The sequence below is a fragment of the Cyanistes caeruleus genome, chromosome 2 (assembly GCF_971803275.1).
Source record: "Cyanistes caeruleus chromosome 2, bCyaCae1.hap1.1, whole genome shotgun sequence".
NCBI lineage: Eukaryota > Metazoa > Chordata > Aves > Passeriformes > Paridae > Cyanistes > Cyanistes caeruleus.
Window position 1 is genome coordinate 74317770 of NC_141702.1, and position 27073 is coordinate 74344842.

The 27073-nt window shown below is 39.9% G+C and overlaps 1 protein-coding gene across 3 annotated transcripts in view; it reads left to right on the top strand.

Annotated features, from left to right (window-relative positions):
- Positions 1 to 27073, top strand: part of RPS6KA2 (ribosomal protein S6 kinase A2) — a 285035-nt gene that overhangs the window by 108824 nt on the left and 149138 nt on the right. The window contains exon 1 of one of the 3 annotated variants that reach the window (XM_023923711.2): positions 17460 to 17828. The exons of the other annotated variants lie outside the window; for them this stretch is intronic. Within the exon in view, the coding sequence (XP_023779479.1) occupies positions 17730 to 17828 (99 nt within the window). The 5' untranslated portion in view covers positions 17460 to 17729. Of the gene's footprint in view, positions 1 to 17459; positions 17829 to 27073 lie in introns of those variants that run through there. 3 annotated transcript variants of the gene reach the window in all.

Below are 27073 nucleotides of genomic sequence, written 5' to 3' on the forward strand. Positions count from 1 at the left end.
CTGGTAACTGTGTGTCATGTTATCTGTTGTTTAATTATTGCTGTGGAAAGATCCATTACAAAGTGTGCAGCATCTTACCTAGACCTAGGAAAGAGTCTGGAACAGATAATACGGACAAAAGTCAAACAGGGTTTCTCCAAAAGGAATTTTAAACAAAAGGTTAATCAAAATAAGCTTTAAAATTAAGTGTTACCATTCCATCTCATTCCCTAGATATGAGAGATACTATTTATCACTTAGAGTATTTTATCTTGATTTTCTGATCTTTTTCAAACCTAATTCCTTCTGGGCATTGAATCTTTAGTGCCTGGATTGTTAAGTAAGTCCCACAGGAACTGTCCTAGCTGAATGTTGTGATGACATGAGTGGCATGGCAGCTATAGAGTGATTCTGCATCTACTCAAACAGGGTGGAGGTCACATGTATGTATCTTGTTGTATGAGGAGGTTATATGCTAAAAATACAATAAAATAACAGTCCTGCATAAGTTAATTCTTACAGGAATTTATGTTAGAGTCTTTGTAGCAAGTCCTGACAATCCTTTGTGAGCTGACAGAAGCAGTGACATTGGAAATCTTAAATACCATGTCGAACAATAGAAGTACTCGTGTATAATGATTTCTCATGGTAGATTTAGCATTCTTTTTTTTTTTTTTTTTTTTCTCATAAAGAGATTAGGAAACTAAAAATGTTATTTTGGAGCTCCATCTTTACTCAAAATTTTTATAGACTGAAATGTAAGGGTATTCACTATCACTTATTTTTTCATATGCAAGCTTGTTGCATCTGAAATTTTGGAAAATGGTTTATAATGAAGCTGAATCATCAGTTTCTTGCACAAACTTTTTTTTTAAATATAAAGTGCATTTATTGGAAAAAATATTAAGGGGCAGTGCATAAAGACATAATGATTTTCTGAGATTTGAGAGGCTTTTCAGCGACCTAAACTTTTCACTGAAAAAGGAAAGTTTGTTATAGCTTCAGTTGAAGCTATAAAAAACTTCCAGTGATAAATGAAAAATACAGTGATGATTGTGCTGGTTATTGAGCATAAAGTGTGCTTGAAAGCTGAGTATAGCTTACACTCAGGCATGCTTTCATTATTTTAGACTTCTCTGAATTATATTCGGTTGGCAGTTGACTTAGGTTAAAAAGATATTTAATTTGGGATCTGGTAAAACTCAGATCAATGAATAAAACAAAAAAGCATTTGAAAGCATAATCAACCACTATTCTAGTGAATAGTGTAGTGAAAAAAAGTTAAGCTCATGCTGTTAAATATAACATGTTATTATTAAATATACAATGAAACCAGCTATATGAAATGAAAATCATTGAAGCATGGAGTTATTAAATAATCTGTGTTTTCCCATATTTGAAATAATTAAAGGTTCTGATGTCTTTATCTGTGCTTTTCCCCATTAGTAATAATCTTTGATTAGTTGTTTCTATGTTTCATGAAATGTTGTAGTTTCTCCAATTAGGTTGCAGTAATTATTGATTTTTGCACTGTCATTTGTGCATTACTCGAACCCCTAATATGTGCTTAATGCTTACATAGAGAACATGTGTCCTCTCTGAAGAGCTGACTGTAGAAAGGCCTTGATCCTGGGAACACTGAGTGATGCAGGTGGCTTTTGGCAGATAAGTAATTCCCTCCTGACCAAAGTCCTACTTGCTTATATTTCACTCTCTTGAATTAAGTGAAAAAATGCCAGTGTGTCTTGCCATGAGTCCCAAATGAGAAGAGGCTAAATATTTGCATTTATATTATGTGTACTCTCTTTCTGTCCACTTCATTTAATCCAAGATTTAAATCTACATGTGTATCGGGGGGAAGGGAGGTAGTGGTGTTTGATGTTGGCTGTTTTGGGTTGGTTTTTGTTTGTTTGTTGGGATTTTTGGGTTTGTTTGTTTGTTTGGCTTTTTCTGCATGCCCGACTGGATGTGGAGACTGAGAGGGATTTGGTTTGGAGGTTTAATTCGAGTTTTTCATCAATTAATGCATTTCTTTTCCCCCAGTAATTCAGAATATTGAATCCTGCAAGTCTATATAATGGTAAGAAATCTTAGGGAATTTTGTGATGAACTTTCAGAAGGCAAAATGCCATTGTTGGGTGCAAGTTGTTCTCCATTCCTTCTTTTCTGAAGAGGGGAAGAGGTGTCATTTCCTGTTACCAGTTGGTAAATTAATAGCTTCTCATCAAGTGTTTTGAATGCAGTAATTAATGTCACTTCAGGTCATGTTTTACAGCTTGGAAACCCTGCAGTTCAATAATGTTTTGCAGCTACCTGGGGTCACAGGAAGAGATGTGGTGACAGAATGGATAAAAGAGGCTGCTGTTGGTCCTGGTCTGGTGTGCTTGCATGCTCTGGATCTCCACTGTGCATAATCACAGCACACCCACAGCGCCTTGTGTGTCTGGTGTGAGCTCCTGTGTGCACACACTGTGCACAGGCACATGTGTGTATTTACCATGGGAAATCCTAGAAGGAAGCGTGGTAGCCCCAGCCCTCCTGCCCTAAGTCAGCACTGGGATCATCAGGGCCACGGGGCTACTGATAACTACTGGCATTGTCCATGTGGCTGTCCTGTGGCTGGCTGCACACCTTGTCTACAGAAAGCTCGGAACTGACCTCTGACAGCTCTGAAACAAAGCACCATGTTTTTGTCAATGATGAGAGTAAGTATTTTCAATTCAGTTTAAAGAGGGCTTCAAGAAAAAGATGTGCTAGAAAGGTAGGGTCCTGTTTAGCAGTGCAGTTAAGCCCACCCCATGGGCAGCTGTGCTGGAAGGACACAGACTTGCCATTGTGCTGCTGCATGCTCCCAGCACCTCCTTTTGCTCGGGTGCTGAAGCGCACTCAGATCCTCAGGGGTCGGTTCAGAGGACCTAAACCATCAGAAAATGTGTGCATGTAGAGTATCATTTCAATTCATTGTAAGCTCCCCAGGAAAAGGCATGAGAAGGTGTTAAGGGAAAGGAAGAGGGAAGGTGACAGAGCAGGAGAATCCCTTTACCAGTAGCAGTGGGTCATTATAATGTCAAACTGTACCACTGTAGTGATGATAACTAAAGCAGAGAATGCCTGTCCGTGTAGCAGATGGTGTTCTGTGATGAGGCATGGAGATGTAAGGGGATAATCCTGTATTTAAAATGAACCTAGTTCTGTTCATAACTCTATCACAGATCTATTGAGAGGCCTTGAGCAAGCAGCTTCTCACCTCATTGTGTGTTTCCCCAATTAAGAGACAATCATATTTCCTTCTTATCGACAGCTGCTATTCAGGTGCTTAGCTGTCCTCCGGTAGGGAACATTATGAAAAGAAAACTATAAAGTGTAGCACTCTAAATATAGAAAATTAGTAAAAGATGCTAATTTTCTGTACTTCAGTATTGCTTGGACCTACAGACTTAAAAAAAAAGGAGCTTTCTTTTAATTAAAATTAAAGCTTCATTACTCCTGAGTACATAAGAGCTCGATATGAAAATATCATTGCTATTCAGAACTACCATAATCTATTGAAAGTCATCTGTGAATCATCTCTAATTAACAAGGTGCTCTATTATAGGGCTTTCTGAATAATGGCAGGCTATTCTTTGTTACCCTCTGAGCTAAAGCCTATTAGCTTTTCATTATCTCAATTACTTTTAATATTCTGGGAAAACTGTTTGTGGAGCTTGCCTGATGAAAAACTCCAAAAAGCAAAGTTGCCACTGGAAAATAAGGACACGAAGTTTGCCTCTCAACTCTCCAAGAAGGATATGCAGATTGCCTTAAATATCTAGAAATCAAAGTTGATGTGAAGTTTTTGTGGAATCTTGATGTACGAGCCACAGACCCACTGTTTATTTTCAGATGGTGGGTTTTGGTCCCTGAAGGCTTAAGGCAGCTGCATACGCACTGTGACCCATTTGGTAGCTGTCAGATGTACCTACATGTGTTGTTCTTGTGTTTTCCAAACTATGTTTGCTCAGTCCTCATGCTGTTGTTCACAGATGCTCTCAGAGTCTTTCTGAAACTTTACAGGAAATTTTGCAAATGTCTCTTTTGACTGCCATGTCGTGCAAATTTTTTAAGAAATACCCTTCTAACCAGCTCTGATTCAGAGTGTTCTACTGAGCCACTGGCTTTGAAACTTCAAAGTTTTAAGAGTGATTTAAGAATTGTATATTTATCTAAGAAATAGTAGATGATATTATTAATACTGTTATTGCTTAGCTTCATTCTATTTCAAATAAAAATCTCCAGGAAGTATCCAAACAAAACTCAAATCAGGGTTAGGGGAAAATTCAGATTGCACATTAGTGGTTGAGCAGGGGAATTTTCTCACAGCTGAGAAAATGTTGGAGCTGATACCAAAACAAGCACTATTATGTTCCATGTTAATAGTATGCTGAAAAGATGTGGTTATTTATCAAGGGAAGAGAATGGAATCATAGAATGGTTTGGATTGGAAGGCACCTTAAAAATCATACAGTTCCAGCCCTCTGCCCCAGGCAGGGGTGCCACCCACTAGATCAGGTACCCAGGAACCCATCCAGCCTGGCACTGGACACTTGCAGAGATGAGGGAACCACAACTCTGGGCAAGTTCTTCTGTGACTCATCACCCTCTGAGTAAAGAATTTCCTCCTAGCATCTAACCTAAATAGTCCCTCTTTCAATTTAAAACCGTTTTGCTTTGTCCTATCACTATCTGCTTATGTAAGAAGTCACTCTCCATCTTTTTTTATCAGCCTTCTTTAGGTACTGGAAGGCTGCTGTAAAGTCTCCCCTGAGTCTTCTTTTGTCCAGGCTGAACAATCCCAGCTCTCTCAGCCTTTGTAGGAGAGGTGCTTCAGGCCTCTGATCCAGTTAGTGGCACTCCTCTGGACTTACTCCAAGAAGTTCATTTCCTTCTTATGTTGGAGGATCCAGAGAGGGAACCAGAGAGCTTTCCACCTTATTCCATTGAGTACACATCGGGTTTAGAAGTCCAAGTTAGAGTATACCACCAAGTAAGACTGGCTAAGTTTCCAGATTAATTTACAGGGCAAAAGTGAACTCCATATTCGAAATAGTAATGGAAAAATTGAAGAAAATTCTAAAGCACTTCTTGTGATGAAGAATTACTAATTATTGCTACCACTAAGGCTCCAAATAAAAAATCTTCTGTTCATGATATCTATAAAGAAGATAAACATAGACATGGTCAAGTCTAGGACAGGGCTTGTATTGGGACACAAGCAGGGAGAGATGGTTGAGTGAGGGGAGGTTAAAATCTCGCTCTCATTTATTATAGCCAAGTCAAAACTGTGAAGAGATGTGATTACCCTTTGAAAAAGAATCTGCCTGGAAAGGTGCTAGTATAAAAGATTTTAGCTGCAGTGCATCTAAGGTGGGCACTAGAGTGAATAGGAAGGGGTTTCTAGACAGCCTCCCAATGAGACCAGCAAGTCCTGAAAACTTAAATAAGTTGTATGATGATTTTGTGATGGCTTTAAAACAACTTCAGAAGAGTTCAAGAATGTTGTGTGTTGACTGGCTGCCTGTGGTTACATCCGTGTTGCATTTGATAATGGTTCTCAAATTCACTGAGCAGTATGCATCAAACACATCCAAACTGTGCAGTTCAGGTCTTGCTGTTCGCATTCACACAGGTGTCTCAGACCTGTGGCACCCAACCTGAACTCAAGTTCTGCATATGTGCTGGATAAATAAATGCTGCCTACCTACAGTTTTGTAAGAGGTGCATGCTTGTGTGTGCAGTTATACAGTTTTGGGAGAACATGGAGTTGCCTGACAGGGAAAGGATTAGCACACACAGAATATTAAATCAGATAAGCGTCAGGAAATACTGTTTAGAAAATCAGTCAAAGTGGTACTAGTTAACACTACTGGAACTTGCAGTCTTAGTTCTAGGAGTCTTACTACACTCCTGGTAATTGGGCCTCAGCACTAAAGGGGAGCCCAGTCAGTTCTAGTAGGGTTCTTGGCTTTAAACAGCCCTCTGAATTTCTGCAGTGCAGCTGTAGGTTACTCTCTCACTCATTTTGGGATATTTTTCTTTTTAAACAATCCAAGAACCTTTTATAGATTAACATTTTCGGAAAGCACATTATCTCAAAGCATAAATCCAAGTTTTGCATGTTTTTAGCCAATTCACTTTGGCTAGTTTTATAATTAAGAGAAATTCTTTAAGGGGTTTTAAAATGTCGTTTCTATACCAGAGCTGTTATTTTAACCTTCACTGGGATCGAAAGGATAGTTTGACGTGGCCTGCTCAGTGATTCCAGTTCTGCCAGGCCAGGCAGCTGCAGAGTGCCAATTTTCTGTATCTGGGAAGCCAGCAGTTCGTGTTGGCATTATCCATCCCTGCCAACGGAGGAGGCAGAGCCACCTCACAAGCACACACATTCCTGCCCCCAACACTGGAAAAAATATTGAGTAGGCACAGATATTTGTTTAGTGATTCAGATCAGGGAACGGAATTGGTTTAAAATTAGCATTCTGGGGTGGTATTTGGACAAGTTCTCCAGTTTGGTTCATTCTGTGACTGGAATACTTGTGCCAATAGAGAGGAAGAAGAAAGTGATGGCCTGGAGATGGCAAAGTGAGGCCACAAGTGAGGGCTTATGCCAGGACTAATGATATTCCTCTAATGAGGCAAGAACTTTCGTCTAAAATACCTCTACACAGCCTCCAAAGCCATGTTTATCTCTGAGGGAAGCAGGTGGCTTTAGCTCCACTCCTCCTTCCCATGAAGAACTTGTTTCAGTTTCTGTTTCCCAGCATCTCTTATAGCTGCACCTGTCTTCCAGCAGGTAAACTGGGCCAGGGCTGTTGTGTTTTCTTTTTCAGTGAAATCATAGAATCATTTAGGTTGGAAAAGATGTCTGAGATCATTGAGGCTAATCATTAACCTGATACTGTCAAGTCCATGACTAAACCATGTCCCCAAGTGCCACACACATCTTCTAAATACTTTAAGGGATAGTGACTCAACCACTTCTCTTGGCAACTTGTTCCCATGCTTGACAACAATTTTTGTGAAGAAATTTTTCCTAGTAGCCAATCTGAATCTCCCCTGGTAGAGCTTGAGGTCATTTCCTATTGTCCTATCTCTAGTTGCCTGGGAGAAGAGACCAATCTCCTTTCTTCAGGTACTTGTAGAGAGTGGTAAAGTCTTCCCTGAAACCCCTTTTCTCCAGGCTGAAAATCCTCAGCTCTCTCAGCCAGTCCTCACAGGTGCTGTGCTCCTAATCCTTCTCCAGCTCTGTTGCCCTTCTTTGGACTCACTCCAGCACCTCAATGTCCTTCTTGCCCAAAACTTGAACACAAGTTTTGAGGCACAGCCTCACCAGGGCCAAGTACAAAGCACTGCCCTCTTCCTGCTGGTCACTATTCTTGATACAAGCCAGGATCCATTGCCCTTCTTGGCCACCTGGGCACACGCTGGCTCATGTCCAGCTGGCTGTCCACCAGCACCCCCAAGTCCTTTTCCACTGGGCATCTTTCCAACCACTTGTCCCAAAGCCTGTAGCACCGCAACAGGTCAGCTCTCCCTCCTGACTTGGTGTCATTTGGTGCAAACTTGATGGGGTGCACTCAATGCCCTCATCCAGATCATCAATAAAGACACCGGACAGGATTAGTCCCAATACTGGGCTGTGGGAGACACCACTGGTGACCAGACACCAGCTGGATGTTTCAACTCTAATATTTTCCATGTATCACTATGACTCTAGAAGCCAATAGATTTTAAAGCTTTGTGTAAAGCTTACAAAAACACACAGTAATGTTTAAAAATTCAATCATGCTGCTAAAAGGATTTCTTTCCATCTATTACCTGTTTAAGTGTTGCTACATGGCAGGTACAGCCCCATGAATATCCCTTTCTGATTTGTTCTGTCTCATGTTTCTGCTTGCATGTTTTTGGATCTTCTGAAGTCCAGAGATGTGGCATAAAATAGTCCCTAAAAATTGTCAGGAAGTAGTTCTCTTTTCAAGCTCAAGTTTTGCTTTTGAATTTTTTCTTAATTGTTATTTTTATTATTTCAACTTTCTTGAGTTAAGAGGAAAAAGTCATGCATATGAAGAGAAGATCTGGGAAATAGAATGTAAGAAGAGATGAGGAGATGACTCTGGAGTGAAGGAAGGGACTAAATATGTAAATATGAAGAACATAGTAAAATCATGGCGGGAAAAAAATTAAGCATTTTTCAGACTCCATGGCATAACAAGGCTCTGCTGTGCCTTTTTGAAATACTCCTTGATGTCCCTGCTTGCAGTTCCTAAACAGCCCAGCTAGACCAAGATGCCCTTGAAAAGCTTTTAGGAAGCTGTAAGAATTCTCTTTTGTCTGTGATGATGAGAGGGAGGATCTTGTTACAAGTCTGTGTAGTAGCTGCATTATTTTTTCCTCCTATCTGACCTATACATCTATTTTCTCCTTTGGGAGCTGAAACAAAAGAACAATCTCAGTCTCCTAATTGGTAGATATTCTGCCCCACATCACTGTGAAAGGTAAGATTTCAGATATTTCAGATGTTAAAGGAAGTATCAGAATATGAAATCAGATCCCAGTAGCATATTAGGGCAAAGGTGTCACATTTCAGCGAACGTATATTATGTGAATCACACACTATACACTGCAAACTTTATGAATTTCAGATGACTGCTTTGTGGCATTAAAAGAAGTTTATGGTTCAAAGGTAAGTGGTTCTCACAGGATTTTTGATTCGTTCAAAGAAAAATATTGTCGTCAAACATCAGCATGGCTAGTGAAGCAATGAATTTAATATTTTTGTTGTATGTTAAAAGATGTTTCATTTTGTTTGAAGAATGTCACTGTATTTTGGTAGACAGTATCTCTTGGGAAGTATTTTATAATATCTTGGCCACAACTGTACATCTTCCCTGTATACTGAAGCATATTAATAAGTATTTGAATGTCGCCCTGAAAACTGAGCTTGCTGACATGGTTTTCTAAAGACTTTCCCAGGACAGTAACTGTAAACATAGATATGTGTACATTCTTTCTGATACACGTCTTGTGATGGACATCTCTCATGGCCAGTTCAGTGAGAGAGTGTTATCCTGACCATCCAATCCCTGGCAGTGGTCAGAAGCCTATAAATCCTGGGAGGAAAAATAAACTCTCTCTTCTTTTCACCACACCCTGACCTGTGTCCGTGTGATCTAGTCATCTTCAGCAGCAACATTTGAACCTTTACTAAATAGCATGGCTATTATTATAGCTATCTATTATGATAGAATTAATTGCACACTTTAATCTCTAGCTGGAAAAACAGAAAAAAATGCCAGTTTTGTGTTGTACATATGGGGAGATAGATTCTCGTTTTGGTTGTGTTATACACAGTGCTGTTTATTTCTCTGTGCATCTCATGTTAAGGTTATTTCAGGACTTGAAAAGATTTATGAAATTCACAGAAAGATGTTAAAGGATTAAATTAATATGATGAGTGACTTTTTTTTTTTTTTTTGGTCCATTAGGTTAATCAAGAATTTGGATGTTGAATGTTCCATGTGTGCTCTTTATAACTAATTTTGCACACTTGTTAGATGAGTAGGAAGACATACACAAGATGTTGAAATTTCTTGCAGATATTTCAGATTATTCTTGCAGATATTATCAGCCAGGAAGACTCACTTCCAGTGTGGGCAGGCTCAGTTTTGCAGGAAGAACTTCATGCACTTCCTGCTGCCTGGTGACTTAGGTGAGAGAAGTGATGCTACACTTAAGGTGATATGTTGTGTATCTGAAATTAAATAAGGAACAAGTCATATAACACACTAAATATATCCAAATAATAGTGCAGTCTTGTGACAACAATCAGTCCTAAACAAGACATTTTATGGTTTGTCTTTCTTGCCTTTACTTGTCAGCAGTAAACTGGGACCTTGGACTTTATTGTTCTAGATGAATTAAGAAATCATTATGTGTCTTGGTGAATATCAAATGGAACCTAACTAACTTTTTGAGGGTTAAAATGATACTGTATTTTTTTTTCCAATTTCACACTTTCTGTGTTGCTGTATTAGACACAGAATTTAGTCTCTTTTTTTTTTTTTTTTCTCTGACTGTTTCTTCAACTTCTGTTTCAAACAGGCAGGGATAGATTTGCCTGTAACCTGGAGTTAGGTTAACTGTCTTTATGTTAATTTTGAAGCAGTCAGTCAAAATTTGTCAAAAAAGCTATACATATCCAACAAGAAGGAAATTGATGCTACAGATTTCAAGAGTGATTTTTTTTTTTTAATTTACAAATCTCATTTTTGTTGTGTCTAACATGGGGTAGATGTCCATACAACCTTAAGCCAAATTTTCAGTGTGTTAGGTGTGCAATATATTTTGAAAATATTTCATGTGTCATTTGTCCTGCTAGATGTAATGCCTACTGAGGTAAATTTGCATGTCCCATTGGTTTATTCTTTGACATTACTCACAGTTAATCTGTTTCTGTAAATAAATCTAGCAAATATGTGACAGCCTTCAACTAAAATTTCAGCTGTGAAACACATAATATCAATCATTGTGTTTTCTCTGAAAGAGCTGTCATGCAGTGGCAGAATACTCCCAACCCCATTTTATGGAAGGAGATTTGAAGCAGTTTTTTCCCTCTTCATTGCAGTGCAGGTGCAAACCTGGTCTTGAGTTTACGTACCCACTTGTCAGAATGCACTCTGTCTCCTTTCCAGCTGAAAATACCAGGAGGTATTTTCTTCACTGGGGACAGGAGATGCCAGTTGGGAAGAATAAGAGGAAAATGGTGCAATCTGTACCCCCATTGTGATAGAGGATCCAGGATGTAGCTGGATTTTGTACATGCCCTGGAGCTAGGCATAGCTGGAGTGTTTAAGGTTTTTCAAGGTCATACAAATAGTTTTGGATATAAAAGAAGGATATTGATTCAGGTCACTCGGTTCAACTGAATATGATGCTTTTGTATACCTCATTAACTTTTGTACCTCGTGTGTGATTAAATAATTAAAGGAAAAAATTTACATAAAATTGGTACTTTCCTGAATAAAATTTGCAAGCCCCATTATGCACTTTTCTGTTTCTCTGGGTTTCAGTGGCAAACAGTGGTCTGGCTTTTCTGCTCACTGCAGTCTCAGCTTGCTCTGTCAATGATTATTAAACGTAGAAATGGGTGCCCCAGTAAATGTTCCATGCACTATTTCTCCTTTTAGGTGTAGGATATCTTTCAGAGCCTGTTAAGGGAAAATTGCCTATTAGCAGATTTTTAACAAATGCCTCTCCTTTTAATATTGTTCACAGCTAGTCTGAATAAACAGTAAACATATGCTGTGCATAATTAAATTCTTCCATCCAATTTTCTATTGTATAATGTTCGTTCAAACTGATATTCATAAATATTCATATGATAAGACTGTTCATACTTCAGTTACTAAGTAGCATCCTTCCTTCCAGAAAACTTCCAGTCCTTTATAGTATGACTTTCTGATTGTCCAAAGGAAAGAAAGCAGAATTGTATCTTCAGCAATCTCCTTTGTGTTGGAGTAGAAGCTTATGTAATATGAAGGGAGTTGGATTTTTGGGTTCTTTGTCTTATATTTCCAGCTAAGCCACCAAAATCCAGCAAGACCAGTATGTAGTATCAGCCAAAAAAATGAAATGCTCAGTGGCACCACTAAAAAGCAGAAAAAGAAAATTGAGGCTGATACTCTTCCATGCAGATTGTAGACATCATAATCTCCATCCTAAAAGTGGTCCACAGCTGACTGAAGTGTGTGTGGCCAGTAAAGCTCCGTTGCATGTCCCCCCTAGTCTGTAAGAAGCAAAGCACGTATGGGAGCAGTCAATACAGCAGCAGTGACATTTGTCAATCTGATGTTCCAGCACTAACACAAGATGCTTTTGTGAGAGTTAAAATGTCTGTCATCTGGTGAAAACTCAACCAAATATTGTTTTCTTGTTTCTGGAACTATTATTTCAGCAGCACTCCCAGGTCTCCATGCACAAATGAGAATAAGCCACATGTCCTCATAGTGCAGCTCATTTGGTAGTCTGAAAGTAATACCATAATCATGTGACTGGTGGGTGCTTAGGAAGGATTGAGAAAGGTTTTTAGACTTCAATGGAGACCTCAATGGTATGAAGCTGTGTCAGGAATGATATTATATATTAGGAAAAGACTTGTCACCCAGAGGATGGTTGGGCACTGGAACAGGCTTCCCAGGGAAGGAGTCACAGCACCAAACCTGACCGGGTACAAGAAGAGTTTAGAAAATGCTCTCAAACACACTGTGGAATTCTTGGGGCTGCCACATGCAGGGCCATGAGTTGGACTCAATAATCTTTGTGGGTCCCTTCCAACTCAGGATATTACATGATTGTTCTGCTCCAGCATGGCACAGAGGTGGTTCACACTCTCAGTGCCACTGTGTATTTTTTTTATTTTTATTTTTAATTTTACCATTGATGTAGTCTACTGAAAACTCTTAGGACTTTTGTCTCCATCTAAGCTACTTTCATCTCTGCAAAATACTGATTTCAAATCCATCAAGAACTTATTTTGATGCCCATTTTTTGCAATGTTTAAAGGTGTTGGATGGAATTCCACTAAGTGGAATATCACCATATCAAGCAAAACAGTTCTTTTTAAAGTTGCTCTCCTGTGGTTGATGCACTTCTATGTATGCTATTTACTCTTCAAATAATTGCCAGTGTGTTGGACCATGCTTTTATCAACAAAGGAATTACATAGATGTGGGTATAAGAGGTACTCTGCTTTTTCCTTGAGGATACAAGTGCAAGATTAAACAGGCATTTTAGGGCTGTTTTGTTTCTCTTGGGATGAGAGAAGACTGTGTCCAAGGAGCTTGTGTCCTGCCAGTTTGTCAGACCCAGTTAGACAAGATGAATGACTTTGCTTTTTCCTTCCTTCTGAGCCGTGATTTTAATTTGCAAGATGGCTGAAAGGGGCCTGCACCTCTACTGGAATAACACAAAAGTCAAAATTCAAGATTACTAAAGCCTGTGGTACACAGCTGGGAGGTGAGAGACAGGGGGAAAAGCACTTTCTTTCCTCCCTATTCCCTTGTATCCCCATCCAGCCAACATGGCTGATCACTTGTCAATGCTGGTGAGAGATGGCAAGTCACTGCCTGTATTCTGCAGTGCTGGCAGGGCAGTGCTCCTTTTTGAGAGAGAAAACTCCAGTGAAGTAAGTGTGTGCTATACAGGACAAGGTACTTAACTTTGTACAGCAGCTGGAAAGGCTGAGACCCACATTGGTACATTGGTGTAATGAAAGCAAAGCCCAAGCACTTCTTTGGGCAAAGCCCATCATGTATTATTGAAAGAAACATCAATAAGAAAAACAGCCACCTTACGTATTCATTGAGGAAACAAAAGCCAATGGCAATTTGTCCAGCATTCAAGATGAGGAAACAGCAGTCACTGAAAGAGTCATATACAATCAAACCACTGGGGGGAAAGTGTTGTTCCTTATTCAGCTAATTGGTGTCTCTTGGAAACATCTGCTCTTGCTCCTGAGTTTCTTTGATAAGAGCATAAATGGCACTGTGTAATTCACCTTTTCTGTAGCATTGTCTCTTGGGCCTCTACTGTGGGAGTCTCATTTTCCTTTTCTCTGTGTGTTGTGTTCTGATAATCTTATTTGTTCTATCTGTGGTGTCTCTGCTTCTGATGCTTTCTTATTACTCTCTGGAAATTTTCTGGCTTTCTGATGGTCTTACTGAGGAAGAATTGGTAATACCGATAGCATTTTCAAGGAATATACTATCAATTCATAGTTTTTACTTCTACAGTGATCGCTGGATTTACTCAAGTAGCAGAGTCATTCTGGGTTTGCTCATAAATTGTTGATTCACATAAAAAAATAGAAGGCCTAATTTTGACATAGGGCCTGATGTTCTGTGTAATACAGTAATACAGAATTTCTCTTGGTAATTATATCATCCAGTTTGTGGTAGATATCTTGGACTTGCATGTTCTATCATTTAGAAATTGATGACTCATCTGGCATTGGTTACTGGCATCCTTCTCACTTGGGTGCTGTTCAGGCTGTTCTGCTGCCCCTGTTTTTTCTAAGCCTGGGTCCTTCAGTCTGTTACTGTGCTTGGTATGGTCCATCTGTACACATCAGGAAAGGACCTTTGGCTTTCATTAGATATTAATTGGGAATTCTCCATTTATCTTTTAAAAATTCAAACCCGGGCTATGTAATATCTAATTTTTGTGATTCCTGTTGGAGAGTTTGTCTTGAATCCTGGCTATGAGCTTTTTGGTTTGGGGTTTTTTTTAAGCCTTTTTCCAGCTGAAGTAAACTTTACTTTGCTGTTACGCTCACTGGGAGGAGGGGCAGCCATGATACTATATTTATTTAATTTGTATTACAGCATATATGATTCTAGTTTTAAAAAGCATAGTTCAGAATACAGGTAAATATTACTGGTTAATGCCAGTGTGTCCATATGTCCCCTCCACCATTTTTGTTGTTTTTTGTTGTCTAAAACAGAGACATTTGGAGAGTTTTTTTCCTCCTTCAAGTTCCTCAGCAGTTGAAATTGCTCAGAGAAGATAAATAATTTAAAGACATGAATTTCTAATTAAAGTTAATATTTCATGTTGTAGATTGATCTGACACTAGTATGTTTATAAATGTTATGTTGAGTGTTCCAATTTAATTGAATTTATTTTTTGGCTTGCACCTTTTTATTAGAATCACTGTGAAAAGTGGTTGTTGTCTGACTTACGTGAAACTGAGCTAATTATTTTGATGTCTCTTATTTGTTTTTCTGAAGAAAAGTTAAGTTCAATGTCTTGAAGAAAAGTTAAGTTCAACGGAGCTGTAGTAGAATTTGCTTTTAACATATCTATCCCTATGCTTTAATTTTGCATGCACATGTATTTTGTTTAATTTCTGCATTTGTATTTTTTTATGTAGATTTTGCATCTCAGTTGCTTTTGCTTTTTTGCAAAAGTTGGAATGTATTCTGTAATATCTCTGCTGCTGGGTAGAGCAAAGGTGGTTGGTTGTCCTTCTGTATTTAATCCCTAATCATCTGTCTGAAAGCAGAGTAAGAAAACAAAAAGAGCACACCTATTTCCATGCCTTTGTCATGTTGGGGATGTAAGAGAGTTACTTCCTACCCATGGCCATGGTGCTCAGTGTTACAGTCTAACTTTTAGCATACAGGGCTAGTTTTTGATGTGCACAATGAATTGCCAACATATTGTGATGGATTTAAAAAAAAAAATAAAAATTTGTGGCAAGGAACAAAATTCTGAATGTAATAAGTGTATCTGATAGTTAGGTATTAAGTCATGGCCTGTGTAATTTTACTGGAAGTTTATTATAGTGCAGACACATTTAATGGTGAATGCACCTCCCTGCGTGTGAAATCACCGCTAATGTAATGAGAAGGGAAGGTTGTGATAAATCTGCCAGTGTAATAGTAACAGGCACTCATACACTTCATATTATGAGACACAGCCTGTGTATTCAAAACTGGGAAATTATCATCTCCTCTGCATTAATAAAGATGTCAGTGAGCAGGGATGTATCTGTGACGGGAAGGGTTCACAGACCTCACCCTGGACTCGTCTGGTTGCTATTTAAGGCTCAAGTGGTTTACACAGGTGGGAATGTGTGAGGCTGCCAAAAGCCTTTGCCAGCACAAAGCCTGGTCCAGCTTGTGCCAGGACACCTTTTGCCAGGGAAAAAGCAGGAGAGAAGAAGCAGCAAGCAGCTGTGTGGTGTGTCAGGACAGGTGAGGGGGAGGTCAAGTAATCAGCTGAGTGCCTGAGGCTTTTGTGACACTGCAGATTTTACTGCAGCAAGGTTGTGAGGAGGCACAAAAATTGACTAGAGAGGCTGCATCAGCAAGTAATTTTGGCATTGGCCAGCTAAATTGCCCTTTAGCCTATTCATTGTTTTGCCTGTGTATAGGTGTACCTATGCATACCTGAGCTTTTCTTCTTGGACACTTGCCTCTGCTCCAGGATCTTTAGCTGGGGAAACAAGGGAACTGTAATAGCAAAGGGCTCCTAGGCTTGACATAGGCTTGCACTGGGGCAGCACAGCGAAAGCAACTCCTAAAGGTATTTTTGTTGCAAACCAAGAGGATTAGAGAAGCAATCAGAAGGTGTGCTGAGAAGGGACAAGGAAAAAGCAGACAATCCAGACTGTCACCGTGAAACAGTTACCTTTGGCTGGGGCAACACCAAGGTCCAGGCATAGCAGAGTCAGGCCCTGTGAGATTACAGTGCCCAGCACTAATGGCAGCCTTTCCAATCTGGCCTTCTTTTAAATGAAACCATAAATGCCAATTTTTAAATTATTGTTATTTTTATTTTTCTTCTTTTTTTCTTGTTAATACTTCTCTGGGTGCATATGGACCATGGTGAGCTTTAGGCAGAGGAATGGAACAGAGAAAAAAAGCAGATACTGACAGGCATTGCTAGCCAAGGTAGTTCACAGCAGAGCCCAGATATGCAAGCAAAGCAAAATGCACCTCTCTTTTAGAGCAAATGGACTTAAGAGGTGTTGTCATTTAACCTCCAAGTCTTCTCAGGCTGTAGTGATGTCCACTCTCCATGGGCATATCTATCTCAGTTATTAATAAGTCATCAGAGTAATTACCTTTTCATGTGAGGTTATGGGAGAAAGGCATGTCTGGGTGCTCAGTAGTCAGAAAGGAAAAGCTGCCATGGAAAAGGAGCCTGAACTGTGTGCAATAGGCAGAGAAAGCTTTTTGGTCTCTGGAACACACTGCGATTCATTAGTTTTTGAAGAAAAGCTGAAAAATGTGATATTATTGTGGGGAGGTGGGGGTGCAGCTGTAAGTCTGCACGTTTGCCATGCAGCTCAAAATTACAGCCCGTAAATAGATGTACATACTTAACCTCCTGGAAGGGCTGTAGCTCCCTGCTGTAGTACAATAAGAATAGTAATACTTACCATTTAGATTGTGCTTTCTATTTTCAGAGCTGTGCCAGCGTTAGGTATTTCAATGTAAAGCGGGTGGGTGATCGTGAATAGGATGGTGAGCTTTTCAATTTCGGGGAGGGGGGGAACGGTGTTATTTTGCATACTCCTCGGAATAAAAGGAGATTCAAACCCTTCTATTCTGGCACTGGGGGCACGACATCTTTCAGCTTTCTTCCAGGAGCGACTCTCACAGGGGAGCCGATTTCTTCTCGGCTCTGACCACCACAGCCCTCAGTAATTATAGCAGCGTCTGAATTCTGAGCTAAAAACAGAAGTGCAGCATGTGCCTATTCCCCATGTGATTCAGAAAGCAGGAAATTGAAAGAGCCTGACTGCGAGGAGAGGGAGCGCAGAGCAATAGACACATGCACTATCTGTCTGGAAGCTGCTCCGCCCGGGACGCAGGAGCTGTCACCCGCCGGTTCTGCGTGCGGCCCGGGCCCAGCCCGGCTGCGCGCGGCGGGGGCGAGGGCGGCGGGCGGCGGCCACGGAGCCGGGCTGGCCGCTCCCCGGGCTAAACCCAGCCCGGCGCCTCCCTGCTCCCGGCAGCAGGCGGCTGCATGCGGGCTGCCCCGCACCTCCGGCGGCTCTAGCTGTGCCCGGCTGGATGAACAAAACCCGGAGCTTCGGAGGATCTCCTGCCTGTGGATATAAATAGGGATAGGCGATCGGGATGCGCTAGCTTTCTCCGCCGGCGCCGCAGCTCCTCCGTGCTCCGCGCCGCCGCCGGGACAGGGCGATGGACATGAACATGAAGAAGTTCACAGTGCGCCGCTTCTTCTCGGTCTATCTCCGCAAGAAGTCCCGGTCAAAGAGCTCGAGCCTAAGTAGATTTGAGGTAAAATTCGCCTTAAGTTTGTTACGTGTAGCGAACGCTGTTAGGTGCAGGTAGCAGAGGTACGGGAGAATTGTAATGCTGCGTTTACTGATGTGGTAAGTAGTTAAAGGTGGTGATATTCGCACCTAATGTTCTTTGTTTCTGTGTAATTCAGCGCTTTTTCTCGGTAGTATTCTATACATTGCATAATATATTTAGTGTGTTGCCAGGAGTCCTTTTATCAGCCTTGCAGGGGAGGAGGAAGCTGGTTCAGGACATCGTGGAGTTGTAGGAAATAATTACAGATCCACTTAAATTAGCACAAATGACACCAGAGTTTGAAATAGCCTCATATTTTAGTCTTCCCCTGCATGCATACCATTCTTTCTTAGTGCTAGGTTTCCAAATAATTAATCAATTTGCCAGTGCCTTTCATATATATATATGGTGTGTTAGACAGGGACTCTCTTAATAGTTTCTCCATAGGTTCTCACATTTGCACATATTTTTTGTATTTGTCTTCTCTCCCATGTATCTCACTTGGTATTTTTTCATTTACTTTGTTTTAGGAGAAGTTGTTCTTTAGGAGCTGGGGGCACAATGTCAAATTAAACCTTCCCTGATTTAGCAGTGTGGGGAGATGAAGGCAGTTCAGGTGGGAGGTATTAACAAACTGGAATGTGTGAATGGGTTAGAACCCGGATTTCTGCCTGCCTTCCTCAAACCATTGTTCTTCAGTCCTGTATTTGGAGCTGTGGATAGTCGGCAGGATGTGAGATCAATTGAATAGATGTCAGTTATATTTACGTTGTTCACTTTATCATTGCAGATGATCTGCAACCTCTGCATTAAAATAGAGGTAGATGGGGCCTGATTCCCTTCTGTCTCACATTTATTTTGTGCTGGTGTACTTCAATTGACCTCTGAGGAGTTACTCTGATTTGCACTGGTACTCCCAGGAGGAGGATTACTCTCATGCTGTGTGAATACGTTTTGAAATGTTATTCCCTTAGTGTCCTATTTAAAGCACCAGGTAATTGTTCGAACATAAAGTTCTTCATGTGTCATTGCTTAAACAGGACATGCCAAAAAGCCAAGTTTGTGACCTGTCTGTTTTGTTGGATTTTATTTTCTTTCTTAAATATTTAAAATCAACTTTCTTGAAAAATGATCACGTAGAATTTTATTTTCATCATCAAACAGACATGCTATGCATTTAAAAAAAACCTAAAAACTTTCTCCTTGGAACAGTCGCATCCCAGTAGGACTGAGGGGAGAGATGGGGATACCTTTCCTTTCCCGATTTTATAGTCAGAATCACAGAGTTTAAGCTAGAATAAATGTTCTTTGTAGCACATTGTAAATCCTCTAAGCTCATGCTCCAACAGAGACAACAGGAAGTAGACCTGGAGTTCCATGAAGGAGTTCTGAGACAAATGAGTGTCTTCACAGGCCACCAATGTCAGGATGGGATGTTAGGAGGGGAGCTGGTTTGAGAGAGCAGAGCCCCACCAGACCTCATAACTATTAATTTGACAGTGCCATAGTTTAGGAGAAACAGATTCCACAATACTAATTATTTAATTTACTGGATAGTCTGGTGTGAATGACCAGTACAACTCAGCATTTGTATCAGGCTAGACTCTTGCTTCACTTACAAAAAGAAAAGAAAAAGCCTTTGCAATCCCTTTGACCACCAGTGTTAGATTTACTGGACTTTCTCAATAATTATTAAATTGTTTTCCCTTAGGTGAGCTGTATTGTAATGATTTTTTTCCTGATTTTAAATAACTTGCTTCAAGGAGCAACCTGATACGTACCCTATCGCACGTGTCGCTTCAGAGCACTTCATCCACTTCCCTCCTTTCTTCCCTGGCTTGTCAGTAATGACCAGCTTGATGCAAAGTGACTCAGTATTACAATGGAGTGGAGAATAAGGCCTGTTCCAACTATGAAGAAAAAAATATTCATAAAATCTGTTCTGCTATTTAATTGTGAAAATCATCAGAGATGTTTCTTCTTTGGGCAGAGGGCAATGACCAAACATGAACATCAAGTCTCCTGTGTGGTTTTCATCTCTGAGGGCTTCTGTGTATAAATTTGTAATTGCAGGTTAACAAGCGCTTATCAGACAAACAGAAAGTGTGAGGAAGCCCATGGTTAGATGGTTTTTTAGAAGTGAGAATACTCTTCATCCTAGTAGGTAGGTATTTTTAAAGATGCAGTAAAAAGGTATGGGTTGTTACATCATGGAATGAGTAAAGGTAAAATAAAGGAAAGAAAATTGGAAAAAAACACATGGTGCATTGCTTTGCTTAGTGTGCATTAGCTAATGTATCTGGCAGAAATTGTGTTACACGATGTCATTTGAAATTTGGAAGGGAACTGTTTTTACTAGGTTGTGTGGGATTTTTGTTATGTTGTTCTTTTGGCAAGTTGGAAAGGAGGGTTGAAGGGCTCAAGATAGATACTCCTAGGCTCAAGCATTTAATATGTTTAAAATAGCACTGTTAGAGTAGATTCAAAAATAATGCAATATTAGTTATTAATATAATGCTTAATTACTTTTTCTACTGTGGTATTCTACACTTCAAATTCACTTGTAATTACAGTCATAGCTTACAGGGCCAGGATACAGCTGCAGAAAAGGACTTACCAAATCACAGCTTGTTACTTGACCTTTACTTTATTGTTTCAGATGCCAGTATCATTGCTATACCTGAAACAACAAGTACATCACCTTGTTTAAATACCTGGGTTTCACACTTTATCCTGGTAAAAGAGGCAGAGTGCACTCTGGTAAATGAGATGGTATTAGGGTTTCATTTCATCTTGCCTAAAATGCATGCCCTTTTTATTATTCTGGAAAAACCTGTCTGAAATTTGAATTTATTTGGCTACAGTTTAGGGGTTTCAGTTTATATTATTTTTCAGTATGGCCTGCATTGCCCTTCATTTAAAAGGTACCTAGTGATGTAATTTTATTGAATATGCAGAGCCAAGTTTTGCCCTTCTGCATGCACAGAGTTCTGATTGAAGTCAGCTGAAAATCCAGCAAAGTCAATGGGAACTGCATGTGTGCATCTGAGAAAGGGCTTTGTTTATGGTTCTTGCTGAGTGTTGATGAACATGAATGTGAAACCATCAGGATAAAGTACACACAGTGGGGATCTGCTAAAGACTTTGAGACCCAGTGGAATGCATCTTATGGCAATGAGAAATATCCCTTGATTTATAAATCAAAATTTAAATATGCCATTGGAATAAGCCAGGAAATACCTAAGCATATAAAGACTGGTAATATTTATTCTAATGATGTAGGAACATCTTCTTTTTTTTTTTTTCTTTTGAGAAAACAACTAATTAAAACATTAACTTTTATTCTTTTTGGAGATGTTTCTGACTTTTATATTCCTGACATATTTTTAATTCATTATTCTTACACTTTAATTCTTCTAATTAGTTTTTAGTTTTACTGGTAATGATGAATCCAAATTATGTTTAATCTATGTACGTGGCTTAGAGCCTAGCAGAGTTCTTGGAAATTAATTCAGAATTAATTTGGAGCCTGGTGTGCCTCGGCATGGTCAGTTTGAGAGGCAGGATTTCCTGTGGATGATTCAAGTGTGGGTCCTCCTTTGGTTCCAGCCCTGGCACGTAGGGAATGGAAGCGAGCCTATGAGGGCTCGTAAGCGGTGGTGCAGAAGGACTGGCACTGGCTTTGTAATACTTTGTTACCAGAGGTTTTTTGGTTCTAATCTTGGGCTCTGGTTCTGATTTCCTACAAGTTCAAGTTACAGCAGCCTTAGGAAAGAGCCCAGAAAGTGCTGAGCTAGACTGCTCCTTTTCCACAGTGGGCTGGAGCAACAACGCTTCGCTTGCAACCGCTTGTGGATTCATCTGCACTTGTATAAAGAGCAATTCTCCTCCTTATCAGCAGTGTCTTTTTTTGTATTTTTATAGTTAATCACTTGGTAGAGGAATAGAGTCTTTCTGTCAAATGTTACCCAGAATAAAGGCAAGGTAAAGAAAGGAGATGGGGATTATCAACCCAAGAACATCTCTGCAAGGTGTAGGTCTTGAGGCAGCTTTAGTTTTTTGGTTTTTTTTTCCCTGTGGTAATGATCATTTTTGTGATGTGTGCTCTTGTTACAGCAGAAGGTACCGACACTGTTGTAGTGTCTAACTTCCCCCAGCTGCAGGCAAAAGACTTTTATGAGGAAATGCTGAAGTTCTTGCACAGCTTGCTGGGGGGAAGGGAGGCAGAGAGAGGAGAAAGAGCAGGAGGAGCATGTAGTCCCTCAGATAGGTCACTTGAGGAGCCAGGAAATCCATTTTTCAGGCTCATTTTGACAACTTGCTGCGTCATTACAGATGGTTCAGACCTTTGTGCTTTGCATTTCCCATTTGAAAAAAAGAAAATTATGATAAATATTCATGTCCTTAAATACTATTCTACCTATTTACATTGGGTTTGGTAGCAATACTCATATGTATAAATTTTCATAATAAAGGAATTGCTCTCAATTCCCTAACTGCTTCTGACTTTATCCCACATAAAGTCTCATGTGTCCCAGGCTTGATATGTGCTCCTTCCAACAAGCCTCAAATTAACTGCTGAGGTACACAAAAGGAAAATTAAGCAGGTAAATGTAGGAATAACTTGTACACAGGAAAATCACAGAAAATTGGGATTCGAAGACATCTAAAAATCCTTTATCTGGACTCCTCTTCCTCCTTAGACAACATCACTATATCTAAACTCTTGCACCAAAGACGTTTTTCTAACCTCTTACTGAAAGCCTCCAGTGGTAAATCCCCATAACCTTTGTATGTGGCGTATTTTGCATCATTATCCTTCGCATCTGAGGTTTTTCCTAATATCTAACACAAGTTTTCTTAAGGCAGTTTAAGCCTGTGTCTTCTTATCCTCCCCACTGTAACTGTGAAAAGGAGTTTTCTTTGCAGCAGGATTTTTATGCATTTGAAAGCTGTTCAGGTCCCTTTTTGGTAGGGTAGGAAAAATATATTTTCTCCTTTCTGAAAGTTAGGGACTTCCAGGAACAAGACCCTGGGCCAGTTACAGCAACATTGTTAGGGAGTATCTCTTCCTTTTTTGGATGCTAATTGTCCCTTGTAAAAATCAATTATATCTCAAAGGCCCCTACGCTGCCAAAGACCAATCCAAATTGTCATTTTATGCTCCATTTCCACCATCTCAGTGTCTGCATGACTCCTTGATTTGATGGTATTTGGCATCCAAGCCAGTGCTGACAGAGCTGATCCATGGGCTCTGGTGTCAGATGAATTCTGACATAGATCACACAACTAAATGTGGGCTCTGGTCACACAGCCAGGGCACACAAATGTTTGGGCATAGAGTAGGGGCATGGGACCGTCATGTAACAGAAGAGGTCTTCATTTGGTGGTGGGATGAGCCCTGTCTGATCCACAGGTGGGACACACACACGCCTACAAACCTGGATAGATAGAATGACTGATGGGCAAGAGGGCAGTGTCCTCTCTGAGCCAGGTAGTGCCCTGGTTCCCTGTGCCTGGAGCATCTGTGTGTGGGTGTGCAGGAGATGAAGAGCTGAACCTCAGGGACTGGTTGGGTCCTGTGGGCAGCTGAGCCCCTGCCTAGTGTTTATTTGAAGTAATGTAGCTTTATGCAAGTGAAAAACATGTAATTTTATTTTAAATTTTAGCTCATAGTATGATGTCCTGTCTGACCCTGTGGCACAGGAAGTCTGTTCTCAGGGGTTTTAGCTCTCCTACATCTATTTTTATTATTAGTAGCATTTGCTTCATGCATTTTTCTGCTAGTCTCAGGAGAAGACTTCTTTTGTGTGTGCTTTCTGCATTTGTGTCCTCACAGGTAACTGGAAGTATTTCTGAAGTAAGACAGAAATCAGAACAAAACCCCTCCTTATGTTGATTTACCAGTTACACAAGTACAAATACTTTTCATCTAAGTATTTGCTAGTAATTTCCTTTTTTTCACTTAACAAGACTTACTGTCCCAAATCAGCAAGGATTCAATAAAAGAATTTGCTCTTAATGAAGACTCCAAGTACTTCAGAGAAGCAGCACTTGGTTCTTCAGACAGGACACACTCTGTGTACGTGTTACCATCAGCTCTCACAAAGTACAGTTTTGCTTCCTGGAGAACAAAGCTTCAGGAAATGGAAAGGAGCCATTGGATCACTAAATCTGCCTTTCTGACTGAGGATGTGTAAGGAAGCAAGTGCTCCATCCATTCAAGGTCCAAGCTACATTTCACATGCAGGGAAGCGCCTTCCAGGCAAACAGCTTGGGGTGCACATTCCCCCAGTGGGTGCCTGGACGGTGATGGGGTGGCCACAGCCTGGCTTTGGGAGTCTCTGAAAGGAGCAGTTGTCCTTTGCTGTTCAGTCTCTCCCACTGCTTTGAAGTGTACTGCATCTGAAATGTATCAGCATTTCAGCAGAGCTGTTTTCACTGTGAGATGTGGGAAAACTTACAGCTCTCCTCTAGCTGAGAGCCAGGAGTTCAAGGGTACTGGAAATGCAAACTTTTTAGAGCACAGAAGACAAAACCACAAAGTTTTTAATGAAGAAAATCTTTTCCTCAGATTGCAGTGTATCAATTGCAGGCACTGTGTAGCAGTGCACGGGCAAGAAAGGAAGATACAGTTTGCCAATGTGCCTTCAGGTGGTAAGTAATGATAGTAATTGGCAAAATGAGTTAACTCATTAAACCTTAACACCTGAACTCATGAAAAGTCCAGATGTAATTCAAGGGTGTCACGCCTCTTTCCTGCAGGGCCAAATCTGAGCCTGTGTATGACTGGCAGAAAGTAGTAAATAGTTTTACTTTCAAGAATTGTTATGAATAAACTGAAGGCTTTGCAAGCGGGGGAACTGAGTGTGTGGGTTTATTGATAACATTCACCTTTCTTTTCTTTTAATAGAAATTACTATTGCATTTTTCTAGTGAATAACAAAGAAAATCTTGCATAAATTCAACTTTGTTTTCTCTACCTTCACGTTGCCAGCAACTAGTGGACAGGTTCTGTGGCTCTGAAAGATACCTTAGCCTTAAACTTCTGCATCAGCAGACCTCCATGCCAGTCTTTCCTGTATCATACAACTTCTGTGACTAGAATATGTCTGGGACAGCAAATGACATTGTAATTGCATTAATTGAAAAGCCATCTCTCTAAATATCTGAAACCCTGCTGGATCTGCTGCTAGTCTGCACAGTTCCCACTTTGTCCCTGTTTGGTTGTGCATTGCAATTATTACTAAAGAGTAATCTGAAAACAAGCCTTTATGTTAGATTATTTCTGTAACACAGTTTAAGACTGATTCATATCACTAGATTTGAATTTTTTTGGTACTTAGTGTGTGCAGATGTTAAATAAAACACACTTCAGAAGGCTTTTTATAACATTTCATTATGTCATAAAAACTTGAAGCTCTTTTCTGGGAAGTAACATCACTAATTTTTATTCCAAAACAAACTCACTTTTCTACTAAATCAACACTATTAAGATAGCTAAACTAATACATTTTCAAAATTCAAATGATTTTCATGTGTTGGCATTGTATGGCTGATTTCAAACACACTGGAGTGAGTGCCTAAATTTGAAAGAATGAAGAAGAGGACGTATCTGTTCTTGTTTTTCAGCTTCTTGTATCCTTGAGAGTTACCTTTGTATGTGGCAACCAGTGAAACAGACAAAAAGGGAGGGAAGGAAAGTGTGGTGGTTAATATTAACTCTTCCTTCCACATTCTGTCAGCTTCTCTTCCAATTCTGCTTCCAAAGGAGGACCACATGGTTGGGTTTACTCCAGAAATGGGTGAAAATGTGTTATATGAATCCACACATAAAAGTGCTGTGGGCTGTGAAGGCAAAAATGTCCCCACCGAAGTAGGCATCAATTAATCCCTCTCAGTCTCTCCAGCACTGTGAAGCTGTCCAGGTTTATGATGCCTGCCAGTCAGAGGTAATAATACTGTTCTATTTTTGTTATTTAATCTTCTTTTGTTCGTGGTGTAGTTTTAGCAATTGTAAGGCAGAAAATATGTACAGCTAATAAAGCAGGAGTTGGGTCAAACTAAGCTGAGGGGGATTGAGGGGAGGCTTTGCTTTCTACTTTAAAAAGTTTTAATATGCATTATCCTTAGCTTTGTGGCTAAATCAAGCCATTATGTCATAAGGATGAGCACTTTGGGGGCATTTGGTCTGGTCTGAAAAAAGATGGCTGTGCATATTATGTTGACTACAAACTGATCCAACACAAAACAAAATCACCCAGAGCTGGAGACAAACCAGCTTTCCAAAATCAGTTGCTGAGATTTGTTTTTTCCTCCCATGATTTCAAGTTTTTATGCATTTTCAGAATTGAAGAATCCATACTAAAAGCATACTTCATGCTTTTTCTTTTCATAATTTTATGGAAAAATTAATGACACAGCATAATATACCAAGCAGCAATGCTGATAATGATGGTGGGCCACAGAACTTACACTGTCTGCAAAGTAGATAGGATTTATTCACCTGCTTTACCCTGTTCCACCAGTACAATTATGGCAGCATCCAGATGTCTTCTTCTCCCTTCCTATGGCTGTTAAAGCTACAGCATCCCTTCTCACACAGCAGAGGAACTCCACCTGTATTTGCTGTTCCCTGAAAAAAAAAAAAAAAGCCTATTGAAATCTTTCGCCTGATAGCATGAAATGAATTTCTGAAAGTCTTCTCTACAACAGGGATTTTGTATTCTAGCAAAAAAATTTTTCATTTTTCCCAGACAGGAAAACCCATATGGGACATTAGAAGGAATACCGTTAATGACTCTGAGGATTGTCACTTCCAAAGCACAAACTATCTCTTGTGATTATCTGCAAGAAGATACATGTTTTAGCCCCAGTTGTCTTTTTGAAAAATCCCTTCACACGTGAGGATAAAGCTTATATACCAATTTACTCTTGGAGATGGGTATTCCACTAGGAAAGGGTGTAAGTTACCCATAACAAAGATAATTATGTGAACGGTGCCAACTGAAACTTTTCCCTTGCTTGGTTTAAAAGCATTTCTGTTCTCTATAACAGGTTGTAAAAGAAGCCATAAAATTAATTTGAATAATGTTTGTATTGAAAGAAATGCTATAATAGGCAAGTGTTTGTGATGTTATGGGAGGAGTTGTTTCCCTGGAGTTGTATGGAAACTTTTAAAGTTTTGACTTAGTATTTCTATCTTTCTCATAACCTTGTCAAAGTGG